The 27,989-nt window shown below is 42.0% G+C and overlaps 1 protein-coding gene across 4 annotated transcripts; it reads right to left on the reverse strand.

Moving 5' to 3' along the window:
• On the reverse strand, positions 1-27,974 carry sned1 (sushi, nidogen and EGF-like domains 1). 4 transcript variants are annotated; one of them, XM_069522505.1, is made up of 32 exons: positions 27,370-27,974; positions 20,646-20,933; positions 19,611-19,751; positions 19,322-19,484; positions 19,098-19,223; positions 18,704-18,817; positions 17,648-17,761; positions 16,957-17,070; positions 15,508-15,561; positions 15,305-15,412; positions 13,783-13,875; positions 13,492-13,626; positions 13,064-13,183; positions 12,768-12,884; positions 11,172-11,315; positions 10,598-10,771; positions 10,367-10,480; positions 9,426-9,539; positions 9,217-9,330; positions 8,969-9,085; positions 8,550-8,840; positions 8,267-8,450; positions 7,651-7,763; positions 6,586-6,864; positions 6,283-6,415; positions 6,117-6,199; positions 5,204-5,302; positions 4,314-4,430; positions 1,187-1,274; positions 965-1,044; positions 841-868; positions 1-723 (listed from the first exon to the last, which is right to left on the reverse strand). In XM_069522505.1, the coding sequence occupies exons 1-31, from the start codon at positions 27,586-27,588 to the stop codon at positions 843-845; spliced, it is 4,176 nt and encodes a 1,391-aa protein (XP_069378606.1). In that variant the 5' UTR covers positions 27,589-27,974; the 3' UTR covers positions 1-723; positions 841-842. The 4 variants fall into 4 exon arrangements, with proteins under 4 accessions (XP_069378606.1, XP_069378605.1, XP_019936294.1 ...); XM_069522504.1 differs by having other exon boundaries at positions 841-871; positions 13,492-13,623; positions 27,370-27,973; XM_020080735.2 differs by having other exon boundaries at positions 841-871; positions 15,514-15,561; positions 27,370-27,972.
• Between the last annotated feature and the right edge of the window lie 15 nt (positions 27,975-27,989).

Below are 27,989 nucleotides of genomic sequence, written 5' to 3' on the forward strand. Positions count from 1 at the left end.
AACATTTTAAAATTTTTATTAATAAAATATTCACCTACAAAATGGCCTATAAACACTATTTACAGAGTAGCGAGCACTGATGCCTGCAAAGACACAGAAAACAGATATTTATACACAGAAAACACTGTGCGCCATTGTCAGAGGACAAGATGAATTTATGGGGTGTGGAAAAAAAAGTATTTCCCATCATCATTATAAGGAGCTCATGCGGCTGGAGTAGGGAAAAGACTGGGACTCTGAACACTCTACAGTTATTTCCCTGAGGGACAAACCTGCAGCTGAATCACAAATAATACAATAAAAAAAAACAACCTCTCCTAATGTGTCAGCATGGACATGGAAATGAGGTATATAAGGTATCTGATGCACTGCAGTGGACTGCTTTCCATTGATATTTACATACAAGGGTTTGTATGAAATATGAGTCATCAAACATCACAAATGATAAATGATTCGGGGCCATCTTCACCGGGTCGACTGAAGCCTCTTCACGAAGCACGGAGCAACAAAACGCAGCTCTCAGGACGTTAATGAAAGCGACCTCGTTTTCAGATGAATGACGATGTGTGTCTGAAATCTTACAGTGGGCTCTGACACGTGTTTTCAGCACAAAAAAAAAAAATGACCATAATCAATTCAAGTAGATTATAAACACCAAAATTGAAGTAAGGAGGTTTTTCACATGACAGTGACAACAGTCCTTTCATCGGTTATCCATGTGCTCTGGAAAAAAGGAGAGAAAAGACTAATATTTAGGATAATTGTTGAACATCTTGTGATGTGTTCCAGCAGCAGTGAAACATGAGGTAGGATGAGGATGTTGTGTTAGAGGAAACAAACCTTTATTGTTGTCTGTGTGTTCTTCTGGCTGCTAAGAGGAATAATAACAAGGTGTTAAAAGAAGTGCCTTAGTTTTATAGGTGAAAATGACTTCATCATTCTTCAGGCAGCTTTTTGAACTTACTCGGACTGTTCTTTGGAAGCACGGGTTCACAAATCTCTCGATAACAGACGTCCTGCTGTACTTTATATGTTCTTTTGTATCTGCAGAGAAGAAAACACGCACATCTGTTTGACCCACAGGATAACATGTAATCTCTGCGTTACTTCAGCCTTTCTATTTGGATGTACTGTAGAATCAGATGCAAGGAGCAGAACTGTAGATCTGTTCCCTGATATGACTTACAGGTAGTGGCAGACTCCACCCTCCCAGACAGGCACACTCTTTGTTTCAGAGTAGATGCGGGTACATGGGTGTGGCAGTCGCTGGCACGCTGCAAAAAAAAAAAAAGCACAAGGAGTGAATGTTTTAAGTATTGTCAGCGAGGAATCGTCTGCTGGATGGTTTAGGAGTCATGTGGGCTGGAGCCGGGCCCTGCTCTGTGGCTGATGGATGGTTTTAGGAAAGGAATGTTTAAACAATCTGACGCTGGATGTTTAGGTGAAGAGAAGAACTGAAGAGGGGTGAGGGTATGTCCAGTGTCTCCCTAAAAACACAGTTTGATCAGCACTGAATTATTGGTGAGATCAAAGTGACATTTTCACCATTTTTCACCTTCTTGCTGTTTGGATGTAGAGTAGAATTGATTCTCTAGTTGTTTTTAAAGACACTTTAGGATAATGTCACCTTCTACACTTAATGGTATCAAGACAATTGATATGTCAAATTTTGAATTTATATCTCTAGAGACTATTGCTTCGGAGGTAATGTTTTCATCCGCGCTTGTTCATCATCAGCATTACACATAACTACAGAACTTCTAGTTATGAAATAATCTAGTTTAGAGTTACACGTCTTCATCAATTAAAGCCTAACGCTCAAGACTTTTAAAGCACTTTTTCATTTAATCACTCACTCATTTATCTACAACTCTCCAAAAACATAAAGGAGCTTCCATGTCACAAAGTAATTCAGAAATAACTTACTCTGTATCACGCAGGGATAATATATGGGCAGTATTTTATTTATGCCCCTAGAAAGAGTCTGTGAATTAATATTAGAGGTTTATAATTGATTCTTTTTAATAATGTAAACATGGCATTATACAGTGTAGATACTACAGTCCCTCTGACTGTCCTCCATATAAAGCAGTGGTCGTAAAAATGGCAGAGATACTTTATCTCCAGGCAGCTGGCAGTAGCTACAGTCTGTCACAGATCCATTTAAAACAAGCTGTACTGTGTGTCTTGACAATTAATAACAGTGCCTATGGTGTATGGGGTATAGCCTCCCTTAAGTGTACACCTGCATGTCTTAGCAGGGCCAACCCTGCCACAGTACAGGCATGATCTGGTGTTGCTGCATCTCATAGGGACTAAGTTTTATCTAAAAACAACAACAATACTTTGTTTGTCAAGCTCCTTTTCTGCTCATATGATCTGTACATTTGCTGCTTGCTTCATTTTAGTTGGCCGTGAGGACTGAAGATTTTCCTGTGACAGAAAAGAGATATCAAAGGTGAAGTGGCCTGAGAACAGAGAGGGACATTGTACTGCTGCCTCATTCAAAGTACCAAATACTTAAAGGAAACACTGCGTAACACTGGGTCCTTGAAAGGAGGAAAGTGGCACGGCACAAATAATATGGTGCTTTGTGCCTTCGCTGACACTGTATTCATGTTGTACATTCATGCCCCTGAGCCTTAAAGTTAACCAAGCCATTCATAAAGGTCACAGGGTCAATCGTCAGTGGAGTGTGTTTCCTGCATATAAGATGTCTATACATAGCTCAGAGCTCTGTGACAGTTCGCACGATGACATTCAAATCTAACATACATTACACTTCAAGTTCACACCCTGAGATGCTCCACTTACACTGAGAGGAAGCAGAAACACAACCCCAGGGAACACAAAGACACGAATGTAAATCCTGCACTGACACTCAGGACAGCTGGTGGGCAGAGATCTTTCACCAGAACCTCTTTGTTCACCTATCCCAGTGGCATGAATGCTGCCAGTTAATGTAATGCCTTAAGCTGTGGGTTTGTTTTCACGTGAAAATAGCATTAAATTATCCAACAATTTCTGTCCAGGGTAATGGAGGGCCTGCACCGATAGTAGCTAGAGTTTCCAATTCAGCTAAACACTTCTTGGACTGTGGGAGGAAAATCCCACATGGAGTACATGCAAACTCCACATCAACAAGGACTCTCCTGAACCACAGTGCAGCAAACATCAAGACACCAAGTTGTTATGGCTCGGCCACTATGGTAAATGAACTTTTCTAGTCTTGATGATCACTCAAAGCATCTTACAGTACAGCTTTTGTCATTCATACACATTCCAACACTGCATCTAGTGAGAGACAATTTGGAGTTAAGCGTCTTGCCCAAGGACACCTCAGCATGTGAAATGGAGGAGCCGGAGTTAAAACCAAAAACCTTTTTTGGTTAGTGGGTGACCCGCTCTATCCCCTGAGCCACAGCAGCCCTAAGGAGAATTTACGGAAAATAGTTTTTACTCACACTAGCGTGTTTGGCTCTTGAAATGGCATTGTTGGTTGGTTCACCACGTTGGTCCAAATAATAATATACCAGTGACTGTCTGATGGACTGACATCTTGTGCCCACAATCATGGTCCCCAGAGGATGATGATTTAAAATATGTGAACATCATGGTTTGAGCCTCTGGCGTCAGAGGAACACATGTGGCACCAGAGGATGACATTTGTGGGTTTGACTAAAATACTACAGGGTGGATGGCCATAAAATTTTGTGTAGATAATTATGATCCTATTACTTTTCATGTAGCACTTCCATCAGATGAAAAGAAAATGTTTCCAATACTATGGTTTGTGACCAAATACCTGCATGACTAGCCAGTGAGTGTGCTCACAGGCTAAACTAACATTGTGATAGATAAACATTGTACATCAGCATGGTCCCTGAGAGCATGTTAGCATGCTGCTGTTAGTATTTATAGCACTGTGGCTAAGTACTGTATAGTCACACTGGAAGCATGACAGTGGTTTCCGAGTCTTGTTAAGATATACAAGACGATTATTTCAAAAACATGTGCATGCCCTGCCTCTCAGCCAACACCAGATGGAAAAAGCTCCAGCCTCCTGCTACACAACAAAGAACAATTAAAGAAAGAAAATGGATGGAGTATATGATGTTACTGACTTCATTCATCAACATGTAGATCTAGTGGTTTAGACAAAAATCAGTGTTAATAATGAAAACCCTTGTTCAGTGTCCTAAAAACATCAACAGGATGAGGGACTATTCATGGTCACTCACTTGCCAAGCAGCAGCCTGTGTGTGTGTGTGTGTGTGCGTGTGTGTGTGTGGAGAGGAAGCACATAAACTTACACAGTTCACACTGTTTGCCCTTGAACCCCACTGCACATTCGCAGGTGAAGGAGTCTCCTCCGCTCACACATGTACCCCCATTCTGACAGGGCAGACTGCGACAGTCCTGGGGCGACTCTAAAAGACAACAGCTGCCATTAACATCCACACAACAGGAAGAGGAAGGGTCTCAGGTTTCAGGCCCACTACTCCACATTATCTATAGCTGATACTGCTTGTTGCTAGTCTCTATCTCCAACACCACTTCCCCTCTTCTTACCTATCTACCTTCCAGAAATGTACATTTCTCTCTTTGAAGGTTTCCTCACTGACAATTCATTCCACATACCTGTCCTCAAACACTGTGTTTACAAGAACAGCAATATTCAGACTTTAATAAAACCTTAATTTTAATTAAATTAGAATAAAACCTTATTTCAATGATCATGTTTACATGAGTTACTAAGAGAATATTCCATTCATAATTCCGTCTACATATCACAGAGAATAGTGTGATACCAAGCAGCTGGTTACTGCCGTACATGAAGTTAGCGAGCGAGTCACAGAAAAGATGGTATTTGGGCGAAGCTCTCACAAGAGGGCCAATGCTAGCTCTTGCTAGCTTTTGCAGGATTTCCAACCCTAGCTTTAATTAAATTATTGTTTATTTCAAATATTCCATTATTCAGGTTAAGGTAATTAGAAAATCCTGCCTCATTCAAACTATTGTCTGGTTCATATCAGAATATAGCTGTCCATGTAAACATAGTCACTGATAAATAACATAGAAAACAATAAGTTGTCTCTTCTCAAAAGGAGATTGCTCTCACATGTAAATGTGTGACACATCAGCTGGAATCAGTTACAGTGGCAGATGTGACATCCGCTGGGACTAACAGCAGAACACCTACCAGGCTTCCTTCTTAAAGCTTCTTCTTGAATCTCTAGTGCAAGACTGATTTTGTTTGTTGTTTCTTCCATCTTCTCTAATCTAATCGGAGGGTCCGGCTCTGCAAGGCAAAACATTTTCTGTCATGAATCAGAGTAAAAAGAAGACGAAATGAATGACATGCTGTAGTTTCCTTCCTGCTACACTGGGAAGTCGTACTAAATGGGACACTTTAAACATTATGTGTACATTCCTCAGCCTGGAGCGAAGAAACACAACATTGCTGATTTGACAATATGACCGAAATCACATTATGACATCATGGGTGTAACACTGAGAAAAAGGGCAGAACATTCCTAGAAAGGAAGCAATCCTCCCTGGAGCACAGGATAACATCTGTTTAACAGTTTTCTGTTTAGACCATTGGCTACAAACCTCTGCACTGTGATGCATTAACTTAAACAAGTGAAAACCGTACTAAAATGTACTGTAGAAGAATTCAAGTAGAAGATTATTCCTGAAAGTCATTGGTATCTGACTTATCAGTCTTTGTCAAAAGCTGCAAGATAAAGTGGACACCATGTGCAAGATGAATCAGTGAGAGAACAGTTTACATTAGAGGACCAGCTACAGTATATTTCATTCAGACAGGGCTCGGTTAGAAACATATGCATATGCAGTATGACTTAGGTTAAGATAAGCCAATAGGAAAACTCTTTCATTGTTTGTACATCCTGAGCACATTAGAACAGATTTAATGCTGTGTCATGTTGGTTTAATAAATATTAAAGTGTCCTCCTGCCTAGAAGCAGTGGAAATTCATCCACTCAAATAAGAGTGAATAACTGTATAGAACACATTAAATATTTCAAATGTGTTACAGTGGTGACTCATGACTAAATGTTTATCACACGTCTCCTACGCCTTGTACTTACTATTACGATGTCGAATGGCTTTTCGAGGTAAGTGAGTGAACTTTGCCGTTATCTTTCCCCTCCTGTCAATGAGCTCTGTGTATCTGCAAAAGACAAACAAATCGTTTCAGCATCAATATTACAGTATAATGTTTTGATGGCTGTTTATTCATCATCACAATCATACCTGGGAATTTCCTCTGAGTTCTCCGTCTCTGCTGCACCCCCCAGGTCCTGAGGCTGAGATGGGGGAGGTGTGCGTCCCACCTGACCTGTCCCTGCTGGCCTCTCTCTCCTCGGTGATCTCCCCTCCATTGGTACTGCCCCACAGGAAATGAGCACAGAATTTGACTTGAAAATCACCCACTTATAATCATATGACAGATTCATTAAAAGCAGATTATAGATTTGAGAAAAAAAGGAATCAAATGAATGGGACATTTTCTTGTCTATGGAAGGGAGGAGATGAAAAGCTCTTGCAGACACTCACAGGTAGAGAAGGCTAAGTGCTGAGGAACGCTGTGGATCTGCTCCTGCCCTGTGTTTTTGACGGATGTGAGAGCCACATAGTAGTGCTGTCCTGGTGTCAGCTCACGGAGGGTATACGATCCTAACTTCCCGTTGGGCAGGAAGCGACTCCTGGTATTCAACCCTCGGGTCACGTTGACCACAAAGCCATCTAGGACACTTCTCGGGTGGCGGCTCCAGGTTATGAGAGCGGAGTTCGTGGTCACATGTGACAGGGACAGGTTCTGTGGTGGGAGAGGCCCTGAGGGAAACACATGTTGATGGTCAGATAGTTTAACAGTATCATAAAATGTTAATGACTTAATTTACATTGTTACTTAATTTTGTGATGTCATTTTGTTTGCTAAGGTCTAATATGATGTGAACTGAGTATGTAAACTGCTGCCAATTCACAAGATAACCAATCACAGAACTAATCAACATACGTATCACTACTGGTTATAAAAACGTAAACACTTCTCTGTGCTTATAGAATGAATAAATGCATTATTTCATTCAACAGTCATTCACCAGAAGGAGCTTATACAGGAAAAAAGAAAACAAAGTTAAAGTGAGACATATGATATCATGGCTATGGATTAAAACACAGGAACTCAATATCAGGTTTTAATTTAACAAAGGCTGATAGCCTTTAAGGAAATCAGAGCTCGATTTAACACCTTGCATGTTAACCTGTACTGTAATCCGTCTGTCATGTCAAACAGGCTGGATGGTCTGCCATACGTTTTCAGGAAGAGCTTAACTGGAAGAAGAACTTGAATTTCATACTAGAATATTGAATCAAATATTTTTAATTCTTAATCCTTTTCAAGTTGATTCTTAAAGAAAGAGATTTAAGTAAAAATGATAAAGCCAGTCGTATGACGAATGTTCTTATATTTACACAAAGGAATTTAAATTCTATATTAGAAATCTGACAAACATGACTGAGCAGCCTGCATTTGTATTAGTATCATTCAAATTCCTTCAATGTAATTAAACATTATGCATACAGTTGCACTAACAGCTAAGTAGTGAAGTAACCTACTGCTCCAGAACTGCAGTGGTCCAACTGAATGGCTGGTGGAGGGAAACTCATCTGGTCTGATTCCACTTTGAGTCAACACATCCACTGTGTACATCTGCCCAGGAAGTAGAGAACTGAGAAACACACAGAGGTAGATGCACTAGTCAACTAAGTGTGATACCTTTGTCAACAGTTGTTAAATAGTGCCCTCTGGTGGTTGAAGGATATATTGCACAAAGCCATTCAAAGTGCACAACATCACCACTTTTTAAGATTAAGATTCCTCTTTATTGTCCCAGACACAGCATGCAACATGCAAACATGGGGAAATTTGACCTCTGTATTTAACCCATCCGTGTGAACGGAGCACACGGAACATAATCCACACATTGACCACACAGAACAGTGGGCAGCCATGAAGGGAGCAATTGGGGGATTCAGTGCCTTGCTCAAGGGCAGTGCCCAGGCAGTGCCCAGGAGGTGAACTGGCACCTCTCCAACTTCCATCCATGCTGGACTTGAACTGGCCACCCTCCGGTTCCCAAGCCAAGTTGCTATGGACTGAGCTACTGCCTCCCCTGTATGGACAAGTAATGCTGGAGGTCTGCACAGCTGTCTGTGTTTGTGTAATGCTGACCTGAAGCTGTACTCGGTGGTGCTGGTGTTGAGCACTGCAGTGCGAGCCTCACTTCCATCTGATGGCAACAAAGACACGTGCACCCTGCTGACCGCTGCATGACGAGCCGCCTGAACCAGCCAACGCAGCCAAACCTGAGATGAGGACACATTCACCAGCTGCAGCTCCTCCACCCGCCGAGGTCCTGCACAGAAACACGTGAAATTCACTCATGTAATTAAACCTATATGGACACTTTAAATGAGCATTATCTTACTGCTGATACATTTAAGGATGTGCTCACTAGTGCGTATCAGTGCGGTGGCAGGCTGACTGGAGTCTTTTCTGTTGGTGCTGCGTTTGATGGAGAAGGTGGAGATGTTGTAGAGCAGGCCGGGCACCAGGCCCCGCATGACGTGGCTGGACTGATGCCTGTCCAGGTAATCTGTTTTGGGGTCACCCCCACCCCCCAGTGGAGCGTAAGTGACAGCGAAGCCGCTGATCAGGCTGTGCGAGGGCTCCGGCTCATCCCAGCGCAGCTCCACCTCGCTCTCTTCCACTCGCAGCACATGAAGACCAGAGGGAGGCAACAGGTCTGGGAACATTGGCAACCTTACATGTCTAATCCATACATTAAATAATTACAGAGTTGTCTTAGAAATACACAGCAGACAAGCTGATCAAGCTGGACACTGATGCAGTGTGTTGTGACTCTTGACTGACCTTTCTCACAGTCTTTGCCTGTATATCCTGTTTTGCAAACACAGTAGTAGTTTCCTCTCCTGTCAGTCCTGCAGACGCCACGGTTTCCACAAAGTTGCAGTACACACGGATCTTCCACTGGGGGGTGACAAAGATAAACAGTTGCTACAATGCTGCTCATGCACGATTGTTTGCACTTCATTAAGTTTGTGTGAATGAGCTCTTAACATCAGCAAAACAGACTTGTGAGGCAGTCGAAAGCCACTTACACATCTGGCACTGGTCCCCGAAAAAACCTCCTTTGCACACGCACACATAATGCCGCCTGTAACCCCGACACACTCCTCCATTTAGGCAGGGGTTGGATTCACACGCATCCTGCTCTGCACACACATATTTACAGTAGAACTTGATTGCTGTCCTCTATAATCTGTATGTTAAAATATACCAGCTGTAGCAGGTTGAGTAAACACTTTACCTATTTCACAGTTCTGGCCTTTGAAACCTTGTGGACAGTGGCACAAGTAGGATCCAGACTGGTCCTCGCACGTCCCCCCGTGCTTACAGGGTTCAGACAGGCATGTGTGTGTCTCTTAAGGGGGATGAAACACACATATACACCGGTACTATAATCAATATGTGTGCAGATACATTTAATTTATTTCAGCATTTAGTACTAGAAGTTCCTCAACTGGTCCAGAACGCAGCTGCCCGATCATCCTGTCCTCCAACAACTACACTGGCTCCCTGTCAAACATCCATTCATTACAAGATTCTCCTTCTCACCTTCAAGGCTCTCTATATCCTCCATACCTCTCTGACCTCCTTCATACCTACACACCTACCCATACTCTCTGACCTTCCTCCTCCATCCTCCTCACTACTCCTCCTGTCGGCTTATCCTCTATGGCAGAGGTTTTCCTCAGCCAAGGACCCCCTCCTACAAAATGGAAAATATTCCGGGACCCCCTCATGTATGTCCCTTGACATTGCCTATGTTTTTACACTTACTTCCATGAAAGAACAACAGAAGAGATGTATTACATTTTGCTGAAATGGATCTTAATTGACCTGTCTCAGAATGGCATTAGGTAATATCTGACCTCATACCCATGGATCATTGACATATTGGTTTAGAGGTAAAATTGGTGTATATATCACATATGGACTCCATCCCTGTATTGTGTGGGATCAAGATAAGGTACTATGGAAGGCAGTTCCTATACATACAGACATATATATTAAAAACCCACCTTTCTGTGTTATAATTCCTTCTTGTTTTTACTATTATTATCCAATTATTGATTTATTACATTTTCTCTGTTTTCTGATTGTTGTTACATCTGTAAGGTTTCAGTGTCTTCTAAACAACATGTATTATTTCATTATTATTATTAGCAGAGTTTGATTAGGCTGTACCTGTTTGACATCGGTTTCCACTGAAGCCATCCTTGCACACACACTGGTAGGATCCAACCTGGTTTTGACACGTACCACCATTAAGGCAAGGCTGTAATAGACACTCGTTGATCTCTGCAATGATAGGAAAAAATGTACATCAGCATTTTTTAGAGTTTTTAACCGTGGAAAAAAGAGGAATCTTGTTATGAAGGATTTTTGCTCAGAGTGTGTGTTCGTTTCTTTACAGACCCTCACAAACGGGTGGCTGGCTCCAGTCTCCCTGAATACCACAGATGCTCTGGGTGGCTCTGGGCACAGACATGAAGCCTGAGTGGCATATATACACAGCCATGGAGCCCGGTGTTGTCGAGAAGAACTGGACCTCGGCGTGCTTGACTTGCGGGGGCGGCCCACAGCTCAGCTCTGAAATGAATTCAAGGAGGAAGATAAGTTTGGCATGACTGCACAGTAACACTAGCTACTCACAAACAGAGCTAATTCAGGATATACTACTGGTAACAGAGGTGTTTTACATACACACACTCTGGTATTGTCCTCCTAAAATTACACGCCAGCATGCAGCATCAGGCCCATCAGGTCTCGCTTTTTATAGTTTATGCAGCCATTCTATATCTGTATATGTGGGGCCTCCGGTGCAGCAACACAGCTAAGATTATCTTCAGATGGAAAACGAATATCTCTACACTTAGCAGCTCAGGATATCCCCTGCTTGTGCCAATCTATTAAAAGTCAATGTCGTACAAAGTTTGGCATCAGAGTGAGACTTGGGAAATTATTGTGTGGTGACACACAGTCTCCTTACCTGCAGATGTTTGTACTGAGCTACTGCTTATTTCACAGTGTCTGCCACTGAAGGCCTCAGTGCATTCACATTTATACTTTCCTATGTAGTGAAAACACGTTCCGCCATTTAGACAGGGGGTGGAGGCACAGGGGTCTGGCTTCCCTGAAAGAAAGCATACACAATTAGAATTAATGATAACAATAGAGAATATAATAACATCATAAATAAAGCATGTCAAAGATGCAGTCCAAAAAGAAAAAGAATGATCATAATACAGTTTGCTGTTGTAAGATCCAGGGGACGTACTCCACAGTTTAAAGGTCATAAAACAGAACAGAAAGTTCTAAAATGGAAAATGAAAGGCTACTGGGTTATGTAAGGCTTGATAAACAAGTAAAAGGACTTTAAAATCATTTCTAAAAGATACACATAGCCAGGGTAGTGTCGTGTGCAGATCTTGGCTTTTTTCATGGAAAAAGTAAACTTGCAACAATCTAAGTGACTTGTAATAAGTGGGTGTGTAACTACCTTGAACGCACAGATCTAAAAAGTGGATTTGATCAGCAAGGTGAACCTGAAGATGACTGATATGTTCCTCTGCTTGAAGCTGGATGAAAGCGCAGCATACCTCACACAATTGTGACTATACAGATGGATGCTGGTGTTTATTGTTCTTGATTGTTTGTGGTTTATTTTTGTTTTGATTCTATTTGACTCCTGATATAGTGGTGTATCATGCATTTTTATTGAAAATGAATATAGATTTTTGTTTTAAGTAAAAATGTTGATGATGTTCCTCAGATTAAAATTAATATTTTGTTAAATTGTCATCTACAACCACTCCCAGAGAGGTATGGGAACTATATAGAGTTGAACACCGGTTTAAAATTAGCATCATGTGCATCTGAGTTTATTTCACCATTGTAACACTGTAGGGATGTTCATCGCAAAACAACAACTTCTACCTCGGGCTTCTATGCTGGTGGAAACGAGTAGGAGTCATGGTGGAAAGCATGTACCGTCCAAAGCGTGGCTTCATTTCATAAAGAAGAATGACGACAGTGCTACCTGACTGGTCATTTTAAGTCAGGGTGGAAACCCTAGCATTATATTCATCAACCATTTGTTCACTTTAACCTATAATGCGTTTTGTTTGACTGAATATTTTACCATCATCTAATGATTATTAGTTGAGCCACCTGATATTTTGGGGGGGTTGGGTCCCAAAAAGTAAAAGAATATTATTATTTGAAAATACTTAAATTGCATTTAACTAAATAGGTTTTACTGAATAAAGTAATATATGTGAATGATACATACAATTATTTAACAATGGACACTCATCAATTCCCACCCTACTGCCATAATACATGTGACTGGTATCTTGGGGCAGACAACCTAAGAGTCAGAACAGCCTCAAGTAGAATAATAATATCGTTTTTCTGATCACTGAGTAAAAAAAAAGAAAATCCTAACTTTAACAGTGAAACTGGAGTTGTTACTGTGTATTCGTACACATGAAATGCAATGATTTCACACAGTTTTGCAAGAAATTCAGTTTGTTTTTGCCCTGAGTACAAAATGATATGAATATGACTCGAGGCTGGCACTCACCCACTTCACAGTGTTTTCCAGTGAATCTGTACGGACACACACATCTGTAGCTTCCTGCCTCTTCCTTACAGGAGCCACCATTGCGGCAGGGACCAGAAGCACAAGTATTGAGTCTAACTGGAAAGAGACAAGAGAAACCTTGAAGGAGAGAACACTTAGCTTTTAATAACAAAAAATAAATCAATTACAGTTGAAGTCATAATTCAGGAAAAAAGTACAAATGATCTTAAGCCTTTTAGTGTCATAGGCTCATGTGAGCGTGGTCTTCGAGTGTTTTTTTATTATTATAATGCTACCTTTCTCACAGTGCTTCCCCCAGTATCCGTATTTGCATTCGCAGGTGTAGCCTCCGTCCCGCTCGTAGCAGTAACCCCCATTCAGACATGGAGAGGAGTCGCAGACCGATCGGGGCTGTACTGAAAAACACACACCGAGACTTGACTGTGTTCCATTGGTACACCTCCTACATTTTACTTGAACCTTTAAAAAACACATTATTCCTAATTTTATGACTCAATCCAATACAAATCTCAACATAAAAACAACATGTATTTGTAAATGCAAATGTTACCATTTCTTTTACAATACATTTTTACAAAATATGACACTTGTCAAGACCAGTGTTAAAAAAAATAAGTTTGTAGCTGTATAGTAACCAGCTGCAAATGCAATGAAACATAGCTGCAAAGTGCCCTGTTGTTGGGTTGGTGACTGAGGGTCTTACCATAGGGATCGAAGTCCTTGATATCTAGCTCTGCTGCACTGGTCTGACATGTGCACAGATACGCTCCCCCGTACTCCAAGCAAGGGCCTCCATCAGGGCACAGCCTACCATGACTGCATGGCGTTTGGGTAACTTCTGGGTGGAAGGGATTGTTAGGTTGGTTCACAAATTTTCAAAAATGAACGACTTCTGATTGAAGACATTTGTGAAGTTTCGCTTATCCAAATTTTTTCCCATATTCATCAAAGCTCTTGTCAGACACCTGATAGGATTAATACATATCATACCCACCAAACTGACAGTAGAGTCCTGTGTAGCCTGAAGGGCATTCACAAGTCCCATTGATGTCCACACAGACACCCCCATTCTGGCAAAGACATTCCTCTGCAGACACAAAGAGAGAGACAGAGAGGGAGAGAGAGCGAGAGAGAGAATGTCTGAGTATGTTTGCATATGAGAGAGAGGCTCAAAGTTGAAAGAAAGTACTTTAATTAAGTTTTCAGGATTGGCCTGAGTGTAAACATAGGGAAAAGGTAGAAATGCTAAACACTGTCTAACATATGCTGAGCCAATGCCTTTCATCAGCTGTACTGTAAATTATATATTGATTTACTGTCATTTCCCTAATCTTCTCTCCCCCAAAAAGTTCATAGGATCAGAAGATTACGAGTCAGCATGCCGCACATCCGCTCCGTACAAATTGTGAGAATGTTTTTATTTTTCCTCTCCTTCCTAATTGCAACAGCGGATCAAAGGAAGTGGCCATATCGCAGCTAAATGGCTCCTCTTTGAAGTCGCGGGAGCTCTGTGGAGGGTATTATTTTTCTGATGATATGGAGCATATTTTGTGACCATAACGTATGGCCCCTGAGGGCAATTAATGGATTGTTAATTTGCGAGAGCCACTTTCATTGGCCACCTGTGCAGCCTGGGCCCTTTGATCTGGGAGCCCTGATTAGGCATTTCTGAGTCCCGCTACTTTCTCTTCCTCAGAGTATCATGCTCCTTTTTCCACTGTGCCTTCCAAGTGAGCCAGGGAGGAAAGTATTTGGGAGATTTAAGAGAGCCTATATAAGCACTGATAGTTATTTCAGCTCAGGGGTGAGAAGTAGCATGCATTTGCAATAGCTCAAATGCTATTTGAGAGCTTTTAGGTTGAAAAAAAAAAGAGGTAGTAACTGTTATAGCAAAGTGACAGTAAACTCCTATGGGAGCACAAATTGGCTTTAAGGGGAACACTTGTTATTTACTAGATAAATACATAGTGATGCAGAGATTATACATAACACCAGATTACTTATTAATGTTCATTCAAGAAAGAAGGGTATGAAACAGTAGCTGAGGAGCGTTTTACATATTTTGTGTTCAAATTGCCCTATGGTTATGCAAGCAGCAGCTGTGCTTGAAACTATAGCGTGGTGCAGTGGCCAACTTCCAGAGAAACAAGTAGCGGTGTGGAAGCATGCATATTTCAACAGCTCTGTCTGAAGAAATGACCTGAATACCAAAGAGCAGCTTTGACTCATAAAGAAGCTGTTTTAAGTCTAGACAAAGCACTTCCTCTTGTTGGTAAACTAATAAAATGCGCTATAAAACAATTATTCACAACATCAAGCGACTGGTTCCCGTAGTAAACATTGGGCGAGGCCGTGTCAGTTTTGATAATTACAATAATCCATCATCACAGCAGCCTCTTCCAGGGCACAGCTCCAAATTCCTGTGGGATAGCACAGCTCCTCTTCAAATACCCCAGTCTGCTGTCTACCTGCCCAGCTGCCTGCAGTGAGTGTCGGCCTGGCCAAGTGCACAATACCTTCACACTTGTCACCGTAGAAGCCCGGAGCGCATGTACAGTTGTAGACCCCGGAGCTAGTGTGTTCACAAATCTGGTGCTTGTTGCAATCATCGTCTTCACACAAAGCTGCAGGTGGGAAAAAAACACATGGCAGGATGTGGTATGGGAACAAAAGTGAATGTGAAAAATTTTGGCAAAGTTTTTGCTGTAGCTGTACTTGCCTTTACCTGTTTGGTTTTCTGCCTCAGTTGAATTAACCTGGAGCACTACCAGTTCTGTGAAAGGAACATAGGAAAAGTGGTTTGATGGGTGGATTCATGGAAATAACCATAAAACATTTTCCCAACTTACCTCTGTTGGATCTAACCATGCAGATAACTATCTCTGACATATGTGCTGCCACCACAATACAATGGAAGTGATCACAATTTAGAGGATTGGAATCATTTTGAATTTTGATTAAGAAAATTAAAAACATCTCTGTCATCACTTTCTATAAAAGAAATAAACCCTGAAAAGTTCATTCATCTCTAGTGTATTGAGGTGACAGCAGAAAGAGATGGATATTTATGAAGTGAGCAAATAAAACTAAAACTATCTGCATGACCACATGCTATTAACTAGAGGTAAGTGAGAAAGATATGGCATATTATATGATATATATGAGACATATGTGATAATATCAGCATTAGATATCATCTTATCTTACAAAATATATCCGTATATTTGTATATTTATTCATATATTTATTATTCACCAATTGGTCCACAATAGTTCGCAGATGTGTACGCAGATAGTAACAGAGCAAAATGAACTCATGCTGTCTATCACTATATTCCCACTGCAGATGTTTTATCAACAACACAGACTTTATTTTTATAGTCATCACCAAACATGGGGCCTAGACGGAGTCACACATTTTCATAGCTGTTGTGCAGAATTAGATTTTAGAAACCTGTACATATCTTTAACCAGTCTTACCTAACCAGTCACTTTATATGGCTTATATAGTGTTTCTCTATTATAATCAACCATTTACAGATTTACAGTACAAGCAACATTCACCCCCTCACATAGCACTACTATATGCTGCACTTCTTCCATCACACACTGCCAGCATAGCAGTCAGGGGCAATTCAGTTCAGCATCTTGCCCAAGGACAGGAGGAGCCGGGGTTTGAACAAATTGAACCAGTGACCTTCTGGTTAGTGGACAACCCTGTCTGTCTCCTGAGACATGGGCGCTCCTTAACTACATAACAAAAAACAAACCATCGCCTAGATATTGACAAGTACTGTACTGAGAAAATGTTTTTATATTTAGGCTTTATTTACAGTTGTCAGGAGGTGTGACTGTATTAAATAGCATACAGGCATAATTTTGGTCAGCAACAAGTGAAGAATTTAATAGAGTATGATAGAAACGTTGGCAATGGCGAGCCACAACAAAGACCAACTCACTGACACAAAATTCGTAGCCATAAACATTAATTTTGCTCTCAAAGAGGTATGATAGGATTCCCTTTGTGTTTGTTCCAGTTGGAAAAATCTTGTAGTACAGGAAGCCAAAGTGAAAGGAGAAACTAGTACTTCCAGACGGTGTGAACATTTTCTATAAATAACCTTTTTTGCAAACATGCTGTTTTGATTAAAAAGTTGATTTCAAGTCACCTGTCTCACAGAGCGCTCCAGTGAAGGTAGCAGGACAAATGCAGGTAAAGTTGGCCAGCTGATCGACGCATTCTCCTCCATTCAGACAAGGCTGTGACTCACATTCATTTATGTCTGCAGGACACACAAAATTCAGTTCTTCAGAGGAGAAACGTTTATCTGCTGCTGATTCTGTTTCACATTGAGATTCTTCAGTCGCCACATGGAAATCCAAGATTTTCTCGTCTAAGGCACTGAGCTGGATTAAGAGCACTGAACTTCCCTTCCAAAGGCATAGAGTTTCATTGACCAAGTGTCTGGTATTAAGAGTAATCCGGCCTCATGTAGAAACAAGGATTCATGAACTGTGCAGGGCCTGATCATTTAATTCTCCACCGGGTTCAAGTTTCATCAACAATCAATCACGAAAAAAGACAGATGAGCAAACGTCTTCATGTAAACCCACCTGACTTCAGTGACCTTTCTCACTGTGGTTCATTGCTACAGTGTGTGACAAGAAAAAAAAAGGTTGTTTGCAAATCAAATCAACCGTAACCTTAACTTGGAACCATTTGTCTACGTAGACTGGGAAACTCTTTGGACAAAAACATCTGCCAAATGACTGAGTTTGATGTAGAAAGCAGCAGAAAATATTTCCTTCTGGAGGGAGATGCCTACTTTTTCCCCTGGACTGTCGAAAAACCCAGCTCACCTGTCTCACACAGTGCGCCAGTGTAGCCTGGTTCACATGTGCAGGTGAAACTGCCGGCGCCTTGTACACAAGACGCGTTGTTGAGGCACGGTCTGTCTCTGCACTCGTCGATGTCTGCAACACACACACACAAACATGCCATTGCACATGGACGGAGAGAGACATGCTTGTGGAATATTTACTCAGCTGATTAATATATCCGCCACACTGCTCCCCTCACTCTGCAAGTATGTGCTGCTGGCTGTGAAAGGTATTAGAAGAGGTTTGATACATCTCCACAGGCTGGACTATGGGAAAAGGCACAGAAGCTCCAGAAAGACTCGACCAAAATATTATAAATACTTTTTTGTGTGGAAACTACTTAATGAAGCACAAAATACTTCAATCAGGATTTTTCCAGTTTTTCAGCTTGGAGGAGAAGTGTGGAGAGTCAGCAATAATATCTGAACCGCCAGCTAATTTTGATAATGTAGGACGGAGTGACAGACACGCAGCACAGGTGCTGATCTCCGTCATGGCAACAACATTCATAAAATCCCTTCCTGTATCATATTGATATGAATTACAGAGCTTTTATTTTGAAAAGTTATGAAGTTGGGTCTGATGATTGTCTCTTTTGCTTCACAGACCTGTGAAATAGCCAACACGCAACATATGAAAAAACAGCAGTTCAGTAAATCATTCAACTTATATATTAACCACACATGTTTACAGTAATTAAAGCAAATTTAGTTTAATTTTATAAAAAACATTGACTATAAAATCTTCCTTGTAGATGAACACAACGTTTTCTAACTTCAATTTGCACCATAGACTGTTAATAAAAAGCTCTTCACACAACGTCCAGCACACAAACATTAAAAAGCCACAGTATATTGTAGAACTGTTTGAGAAGGACTCGCTAATGACAAGGAATAATTCTGAAGTAGCTGTAGAGCTTTGACACAGGAAAAGAGAACAGGCGGGTTAAGAACAGTCACTCAAGTAGTTCCACATAATTGGAAATAGGATTAATTTTGAGTACATATCAGCTTTGAGGCAAACTGTTGACTGTACCTGTTTCACACAGAATCCCAGTGTATGCAGGAGGACACTGGCAGATGAAACTGTTAATCTGGTCTTTACAAGTCCCTCCATTCTGGCAAGGATCTGAGGCACATTCATTGACATCTATAGAGGCAGGGAGAAGGATGAAGGAGGTAGTATTACTTTTTTTAATTAGAAGAAAACATCTGGGTTTCCAAGGTAAAAGGTTGCTTAGATAGATCCTGTCCCAGAAAAATGGGTTCTGAAGTTGATACAGGTATTAAGGAAATATCCGGGTGTCCTTCTGGCAATGCAGGTGGATTCTAGTAATGTTTTTTTAAAAGTTGACATGTTTTTTTTCTGGGTGATTTCAAGTAGACAGATATTCATTCATAGTGTGAAGTGTGTGGCAACGATAACTCACTAATCTGGCAGCGTCGACCGGTGAAGCCGGCCAAGCAGGAGCAAGTGAAGGAGGGGTTGCCTTTAATGCAGTCATCGATGCACTGGCCTCCATTCAGGCATGGTCGCAGGTGTGGGCACACTGATGCTGCAGAAAGACACCAATGTAACAGGAATACATGATGAAGACAGATTAAAACAGCCAGGAGTCACTTAAGAACTCATCTTGTAAACGGGCGATCTCACCAGAGTTATTGCAGCCACCCACTTCTACGTGAACGTTGTCAATACGGAACACCCATCTGCCTGGGTATCCCACGTTGGTGGTCCCCTCAAGGTTCGCCACATCAGCCGTGCGAGAGCTGGGGATGTTGAAATAGCGCTTGCCGTCGCCAGCATTGAAACCTGCCTGGGAAGAGAGTTAACAAGGAGGCAGACATCACAAAAGGATTAGATGTCTACAACATTTCTTCAAAGGAAGCAGACGTAGATCAATTCTACATGTGACTGTCACCACGAGCCAATGTGATCTTACCTGCGCTGCGATCCCTCCCAGCCCGGCCAGGTTTCCTCCGCTGCTGGCATGCATGCCTGTGGTCCAAGTGATATTATTGTACTGGAATATAGTGAAGGAAAGCTCTCCGTCTGTAATGAGCACCACTTGGAAAGTATTTACCTGCACAGAGAGGAACAGGCTCGGTTAAACCATTTCCTGATTTCTAGGAAATTGAGTAATAACACATATATTTGACAGACTCTTCATAGCAATGGTACACATTCCCAAATCTCAGTCAGTCTGGAGACATGATGGACTATTCTGGGCCTGCTGTTGTTGGGTCAGATAACAGGAAATTCACAGATGAAATTCAGGATGAAACCCAGTAGCTGTGATTTCTAACATCCCACATTTAACAGGTAAACACAAGGCTATTTTCTTTTTTTATGAAACACCAATTTTTTTCTATGTGTAATACCAAGTGTTACTTCAAATGTGTTCATTTCACTTGATTTAAAAGTGGTAAGTGGACGTTGTTAATTTAATAATAGGTGTCAGGGTTTTTTTTTACAAGCTGTTATTACCAATACTTACATGAGTGGCAGAACCAGGAATCTTCCATTCATTGTCAGCCATCCATTACTTTTAAATAACTTAAAACCCATTAATTTCAGCTAAATATTTCAACTGTTTATTTTACGACTTTAATCTAACAAGTTCAACAATCAAGTCATTGTGTAAAAATGAAAAAGCATGTCAAGTGACCTGCATAACTCACCCTGATGAAGGCTTTTTAATTTTTTTCCACATTAAGAGTAACTGGGTTTATTTCTTTTTAAGCATCAAAATGTATTACTTCTGCACCAAAGAGCATCTTGGACTTGAACTCGGAGGATGTTTTTTTTCTACTAAACACAAATATATGGACATGACATTTTTTATCGAATAATTAGTTCTTTGCAACTGCAGACGCAGTGCCCCTTAGTGTACAAGAAACCACAGACTAAAAACAATCAAAGGTGTTTGAGCAGTACATGATAGTGAGAGATCTGTGTGATAAGAGTGATTTCATACCGGTGTGACGGAGTTGCCTCCAAAGAAAGTAACTTGGTGCCATGTTGAGATGAGGACCCACACTGCGTTGAAGCTGGAGAACTCTGAAAAGTACATCCTGACATCACCTGAAGCCCGACTCAGGATGGACGGCTCCAGGCTCTCTCTGTAAAAGACTCTTCCAGCCAGACGGTTGTCCACATCAGCCCAGAATGGTGCAACGACCCGTCTGTCCCCAGCGATTGGAAAAGCTACAGGTGTGAATTGAGATACCTCCCTCAGGAAAGATACAAGGCCATTGTTGTTAACCTGAGGAGGAGACACATAGAGAGAATCATAATAAGGTCAATCATGATATATTTTCTTCAACATGTCAGATTTAACCACAGGGAGTGGATGTTCTGAGGCGAAGGTGGATAAACAGAGGTTTTTCTGACCTCACGGGGCAAACAGCGGCATGGGGCAGTGAATGCTCCCATGACGGATGTTTGCACTTCCCGGGTAGCAAACAGACGCTACCTTTATTCAATGAAATCACTGCAGCTGAGAAAACCTGGCTTCCTCCGCTCATGCACCTGCAAAGTCATCACACCAGGAAGGACATTCATGGCCACTAAATCCACAGACGTATGCCAACAGCAAAGTAACCAAATAAATGAGCCCATCTCCTGCTTTTCCACATGTCTCCTCTGTGAGAATTACGCAGTCAGCACTGCAGTTATATACTGTAGCATGGGGGACCATAGACTTCCAGACATATAGGTGTATTTCTGAATCATTGAACTCATCAATTAATTAACTGAAAGGTGAGGATTTGCTGGTAGATACATTTGTCGGATTTTCACTGCAAGTAACCTATTTTACATAAGATGTTTGATCCATTGTAAACAAAAAATAATGATTAATGATTAGTCCAATAAGTATTTCAAGCTGTTTGCCACAGAACCAAGACAGTAAATCTCACAGATGCTCAAGGGTTTTGTGTTATTAAACTAGATAATAGAAACAATGTGCGTTGTGGAAAGCACAGATTAAAGATAAGAGAAAGATACATTTAAGATTATATAGGAAGTAAATGAGAGATGTTTTGAGGAGGGGTCCAGATCATTTACACAATTTGTGAAACCTTATAAAACTAGAACCACATAGAAGAGTGTATCCCTCTGCCACCAGCTCCAACAGTCCCCTTACATTCAATCCAGCAGCATCAAATTTCACACACTTATAGATATCAGTTTCCTAAATGTGCTCTTTTAAAAAAAGATCCATAAATCATTCGATGAGAGATCAGTTCAAATTTTGAAAAACACCCTTCACAATGTTAATGAAAGTGAAAAATTGCGTAATCTCGTTAACAAACAAACAAATCAACCAACAGAGGTGAACACATGACCTCCTTGAAGGATGTAAGAATTATGAAGACATGGAAATTAGAAGTGACTTGGCACAGTCGCTGTGGGTTAAAATCAGTCGATAACAATCTGGTAAATGGTCATTTCAGTGATCTTTGTGGAATAGGAGTTTGCTGGTGTTCAAGCAGCCGCTGCACTAATATCCTATGAAACAAGCTGCTAAACTTGAGTGTGAAGAGGAAAGGTTGAATGCCCATGAAAGGCCTTCATTCATTCACTATTTCTGCATATTATCAGCAAGAGGAGCGTCTACCCACCAAGGCAGCTATCCTGTTTCCCCCAAACGCTGGCGTGAACTTCGCCTCTCTTCGTTCAAGCCCAGTGGCATGTGACAGTGACAAAGCAACGTCAGATGGCTTGCCAGTGTTCCCCGCATGTATGAAAACCATAATTTGAAGGACTTTGCTGTAAAAACAGCAGAGGAAGTTTTTTTTGGCACAGCATGGGCGCTCAGTTAATTGCCCGACCACAGTCTTCCCCTCTGCATCAGCGTGATGTGGTGAGAACGTGGCCAGTGTGAGGGAAACAGAGGACCAACTGCAGGGGCAGGGCTCAGAGGTCAGCCAGAGCACCATCTGATTCGACACTGGGCTGGACGAATGCAAAGATGTACATGAATCACAAAACCTCCCACACCCACATACCCACTAATGAGAGACCTGTGGTGGCAGTGGTCTGGAGGTTACCCATCTTACAGCTAAATTAGTGTCGGAAATCATGCTGAACACTGAATAGAGTTTATTCTCCAACACTGGAATATATTTCATCGCCTAATCCAATCTCTTGTAGCATCTGGAACTGTTTAAACAAGTGTATTTCATCCTTGTTAAGATTTTTAGGGCACTGTTTTGACATGGAAATGGCCTTAGAGGAATTTAAACTGAACTTGGGACCTTTTTCTCTTCATCATATCGCATACTTTCTTCTTCTCGTGAACTTCCACCAGGCTATAACTATTGCAGACGTCTGGCGAAGGGTGGTTCTGCATCACACTTATGTGAGAGAGTGAATGAGTTCAGAGCATGCCTTGTGTTATGTTGTAACATGACTAAGGTCAGAATCACAGGGGGAAAGGTGCGATCACTCAACCTTGTAAGAAGTATCTCTCTCTCACCATATTTCTTTCTCTCACTCTCAATGGTGCCACTTCACTCCAGAGCCCCGTTGTTGTTTTTTGGGAATTCTTTGCCGGATATATCCGGGATTTTGCTTGGGTGGTTTTCTTTAGAGCCAAGCAATTTATGGACTAAAATAAACTTTCATCTAGCTTAAGTCAAGCCAAAGCAAACTCCTAAATGAAAAAGGTGCCCTTGGATCAACTTAGGAAAACATTCGTTTTCCTTGTCAAAAACAGAGGTTTCACAGTTACAAGCTTGTCCAATTATTTGACGAGACCCAAGGAAGTGACTACAGCCCGACAGTCTGTGCACTTGGCCTGGAACTCCTTAGCCCTGGCTCACCTCTATCTTCAGAGTTTAGACTGAGGCTATGAATCTTGTCTGCAACAGTGTGGAAGAACTCAAATACAAATAAATCTGTTGGTAAAAAGATGCACAGTTTAACAGGGATGAATATTGTAGCAAAATGTACTGAAAGTAAATTTTAAAGTGCAAACAGAGTAAGAGAGGAATGTCATCTAGTAATTACTGATAATGTGGACTGTATCTATACAGTTATATATTTTTTCAAACCGCTTTACAGTTCAAGTCACATTCACTTTTTTCACACAGCACTTCTATGTGCAGCTCTTTTTCTGTCATACACCTTTCATACACTGTTTGCAATTTGGGGTTCAATATCTCTCCCAGTGGAAACTGATGACGCAGATCAAACCACCGATCTTCTGGTTAGTGGACAACCCACCCGACCTCTTGCCACATGCCTTCATAAAAAGAAGTGGGATGGGCAATCTGTCATAACTGTACGGTCATGCCACACAAATAAATGTACCATTGCATGGTGAACAAAAGATTTCCATTGTCTGTTAATAAATTTGAGTAAAACGTCAAAATAAACGTTTTTAAGGGAATAGTTCATTTTGTGAAACACATTCATTTTCTTGCTGAAATCATGTCTGTATGTTAAATATCAAGCTAGGGCCAGGACATACTTAGCTTAGCTTAGAAACAGGGAAAACAGCTATTTATGGTTCTGTGTAAAATCTCAGAATCTGCCAATTTGCACCTCCTAATTACGTCAAGTAACATTTGATATTACATGTGTAGAACTGTCACCTCACAGCAAGGAGGATCTTGTTTTCAAATATCCGCCAGGGTCTTTCTGTGTGGAGTTTCCATGTTTTCCCCTTGAGTGTGTGTATGTTTTTTTTCTAGGTACTACAGCTTCTGCACACCATCAGATTGGGGTTAGGTTAATTGGAGACTGACTGTAGGTGTGATTGTGAGTGTGACTGGCTGTTTGTCTCTGTTTATGTTGGCCCTGTGATGCGCTGGCGACCTGTCCAGAGTGTACCCCACCTTTTGCCCAATGTCAGCTGGGATTGGCTCCAGCCCCCCTACGACCCTGAGAGGATAAGTGGTATAGATAATGCATAGATGGATTACAGATGTTTAGTCAGTATAAAAGCCAAAAATTATACACTTACAAATTACAAATGTATTTTTATACCAACAAACCTCTTGACTTTAGCAGTGACTTCCTGGAGTCACTGTAAACCTGACAGGTCACTAAAACAAGAGGTCACTGCGCCCCCTGCTTGTTTTGACATAAATAAGCTTTGAGTCTTTTATGCTTATCTCCAGTGACCATCACCTGACTGTAGCATTGTGTAGATACATTAAGCTCACAGTGGGTTAACTGCTCCTAACATCACTCAGTCACATCTCTCATCACAGACACACACGCAATAAGCACCCATGCAGAGTAGAAAGAATAAAACCTGATGCACACATCTTTGGGACATACATGGTGGTGAGTGAATGAAAAGTGCACAAACTCCAAGTGGTGAAGGTTTTCAGAAGAGGAGATGAGCAGTAGCAGATGTGGAGAAAGCAGATGCACTGAAGCACATTCTTTACAGGATTCTTTTGAAATGCACTCAAATTTTGTTTACAAGTTATTTACTTGCAATTGCAAAGGCAATGTTATCTTTACATCTTAATCTTAAAGAAATGCAATAGTGTTTCACTATGTAAATAGAGCTTCAATCTCTCTTCTGTCCATGAGAGATGTGCATATCTATAATAATTGTCTTTGATCACAACCATCTATTCTCACATCTGCTTTGAAACTTGTGTACTTTCCTCTCTAACCTTGGATGTCCTCCTCCATGTTCCTAACGCTGACCATCCGCGAGAGCAGTTAATCCGTGAACCGCATTGTTTGGAAGCCCCTTCAACGCTTTGTAGATACATCTGTGTTCTGTTAAAGTGATTGGTCATTTCTCAGATAAAGCAGCTGGACAGTTCCAGGGGGAAGACCCCTGCCATGTTATCTGAGGCGTGAGAGGAGAAGGAGGAGGAGGAGGAGAAGGAGAAGGAGAGATCCCAGCAACATGTGAAAACTCCCAGACACAAACCATAACAGAGGGACAGCCTGGTTACCAGCAGGCAAAAGTGGGACTGGAGCAGGGCCAAGTCACAGGGGGGGCTCCATGTTTGTAAAGGGATTTTTAAGTGACACTAGAGATGAGTGTAACCCAGTGTCACATGGCTGTGGCAGTCCTTAAATCCACTGCTGTATTTGTTCATCACAGCTGCTAAAAATAAGATGTCTTGCTTCAAGAAGGGGCAGAGGTGGATACTGGAGGCTTTAATGGGATCTGTGAGGGGTTTCAAGGCGTGTGTCCAGCTGAACAGAATCAGTTATGACAACAAAGTACAAAAGAACCCACACACTTTTCTACCGGGCCTTGGAACTAACTTCTGTGAGAAACTATTCTTGCAAATTTAGCTCTTAATACTCCCTGAAATATTACGTGTTCAGAGCAGCTCTCTGGTGGCAGAGATCACCATGCAGCCCGTGTGCTTTACAGCAGATGTTTAATGGATTCAGGTGAGGCATTTAAATGAGCGTGACTATAATTTCAAGTGCCTGCCACAATCTGTTAGGCCTTGCGTGACTAAAGAACCACAGTTGAGTGGGATGCAGAGTGAACTAGAGGATATCACATCACTACATACAGCACATTACCCAGATTTTGATCTCTATCAGATGATAATTCAATCTAAGCTCAACAAGCCAAGTGATGAGTAACTTGTCCCATCTTGTCTAATTTGAGTATTGTGTATCCGAATTATAACAGGAGAAGAGATGTGCTGGAATGAAAGCTCCAGCAAGAAACATGACATGCCTGATACACAGAAGCTCCAGGTCAGTGAGTTTATAACTCCGGAAAGACACAACACTCAAACAATGTTATTTTATACGCACAGTGTCACTGAGAGTGCACTGACTGTGGATGCAAAAGAGTTTTAAAAATGTCTTCATTGGGACACTGAGCTCACTCCCTTGCCTCGGTTGCTCAGATTAGAAAGGTGACCTTTGGCCTTGCCCATTGTTGCCATGCTTCTTCAGCCCACGGTTTGATCAGGGAGGAGGCAGGCGGGGCTCAGAGCGAGGAGGAGGAGGAGGAGGAGAAGGAGGGGAGGGATTCGGAGTGCAAACGCGGATGCATAACCACAACAGGTGGTGTTGATTTAAGGGAGTTCTGCCTTTCCATGTGCTGGAACTGAACCCAATACATGACAAAGGCAGATCAAAGTGCGTTTCATTGTGGTGCGTGAAAATCCTTGTCAAACCATTCGGCTTCCTCCCATGAGCGCTGTTTCTCTCCCTCTGCAGCGTGCATATTTTCCCCCTGCCCTCTCTCTGAAAAAGAACTGCTCACAGATGCTCTGCGGCAAAACTACGAACACAAACTGTCATTTCCTCTAACAGCTCTTTGTAGACTTAGCAGAACAGGGCTTACCACTGTTCTGCTAATAATTCTCTCTCGCTCTCCCTCGGTGCACTTGAGAGCCCCTCAGAGTGTGAGGGGGGGGCAGATGTAAAGTGAAGAGAATGTCATGGAGGATTCACCCGTGGGGGGAAAACACGATATTCTCCAAACAAGGTTACACACCAGAGCTTGTAAACGCACACAAACATACACAAGCTCTCAAAGGGCACTGCAATGTAGTGCTTGGCTGCATGCCACATATCATCTCCCTGAGGCTCTTATACAATCCACACCATGTCAGCCTCAATTGCCAACTGCCAAGTGCATGCACACACACACAGGCTGACATATAAAGACATAAACACACACACACACACACACACACACACACACCCACACACACACACACACACACACACTGCTCTGTACTCACATAGAGTCCTGTGTGCCGGTCTCCAAAGAAGGGGAAAGCAACAGAGATCTCCACGAGCCCGGAGCCTCCGTCGTCCTGAGCGATGGTCTGGGAGTCCCCCTTGTCCTGGCCAAAGGGGTAGAAGTCCTCCAGGGGCACGGCGGGGTCCACCCCAGGCAGCAGGTCCAGGGAGAGCAGGGTGCAAAGGCAGGGCAGCAGGGCTCGCAGCACCAACACCATGGCCTCAGCCACCCAGGGATGGAGCTGACAGCAGGCACCACAGAGGAGGGAGGGAGGAGCACACACACCTGAGGCACCAAGACAAGAGCAGAGTGGAGCAGGACAAGACCGTACGTTCCACCTCTCAACCACTGCAGTGTGAATCCTCCCCTGACTGCTCCCTGGCTCTGCCTCTTTCCTCTCCTCACTTGTCCTTTAGTAGTAAACTGGGCTTCTGCTGTGAGACAGGGGAATACTGTGGATTCCTTGCATTCTGCTTGCTGCTGCTGGGTACTGCATGAGCTACACTCCGTCTCACTGAAATGAAACGAGGGAAGAAATGAAAGAGGGGGAGCAGCGTGATTCAGCTGAGAAGTTTTTTTTTTAAACAATCCAGCGATTTGGTCCCTGATGGTCAGCTT

This window comes from Paralichthys olivaceus, chromosome 3 (assembly GCF_024713975.1).
Source record: "Paralichthys olivaceus isolate ysfri-2021 chromosome 3, ASM2471397v2, whole genome shotgun sequence".
Lineage (NCBI taxonomy): Eukaryota > Metazoa > Chordata > Actinopteri > Pleuronectiformes > Paralichthyidae > Paralichthys > Paralichthys olivaceus.

Bases quoted from the DNA above. Each gene is read 5' to 3' on its own strand.
- sned1 (XM_069522503.1), bottom strand. From the start codon at position 27,588: ATGGTGTTGGTGCTGCGAGCCCTGCTGCCCTGCCTTTGCACCCTGCTC. The intron at 10,481-10,597 runs GTCTGTAAAGAA...CTATCATTGCAG, and splicing joins CCAGCCACCCGTTTGTGAGG to AGATCAACGAGTGTCTATTA. The intron at 1,045-1,186 runs GTAAGTCATATC...TCTTCTCTGCAG, and splicing joins GGTGGAGTCTGCCACTACCT to ATACAAAAGAACATATAAAG.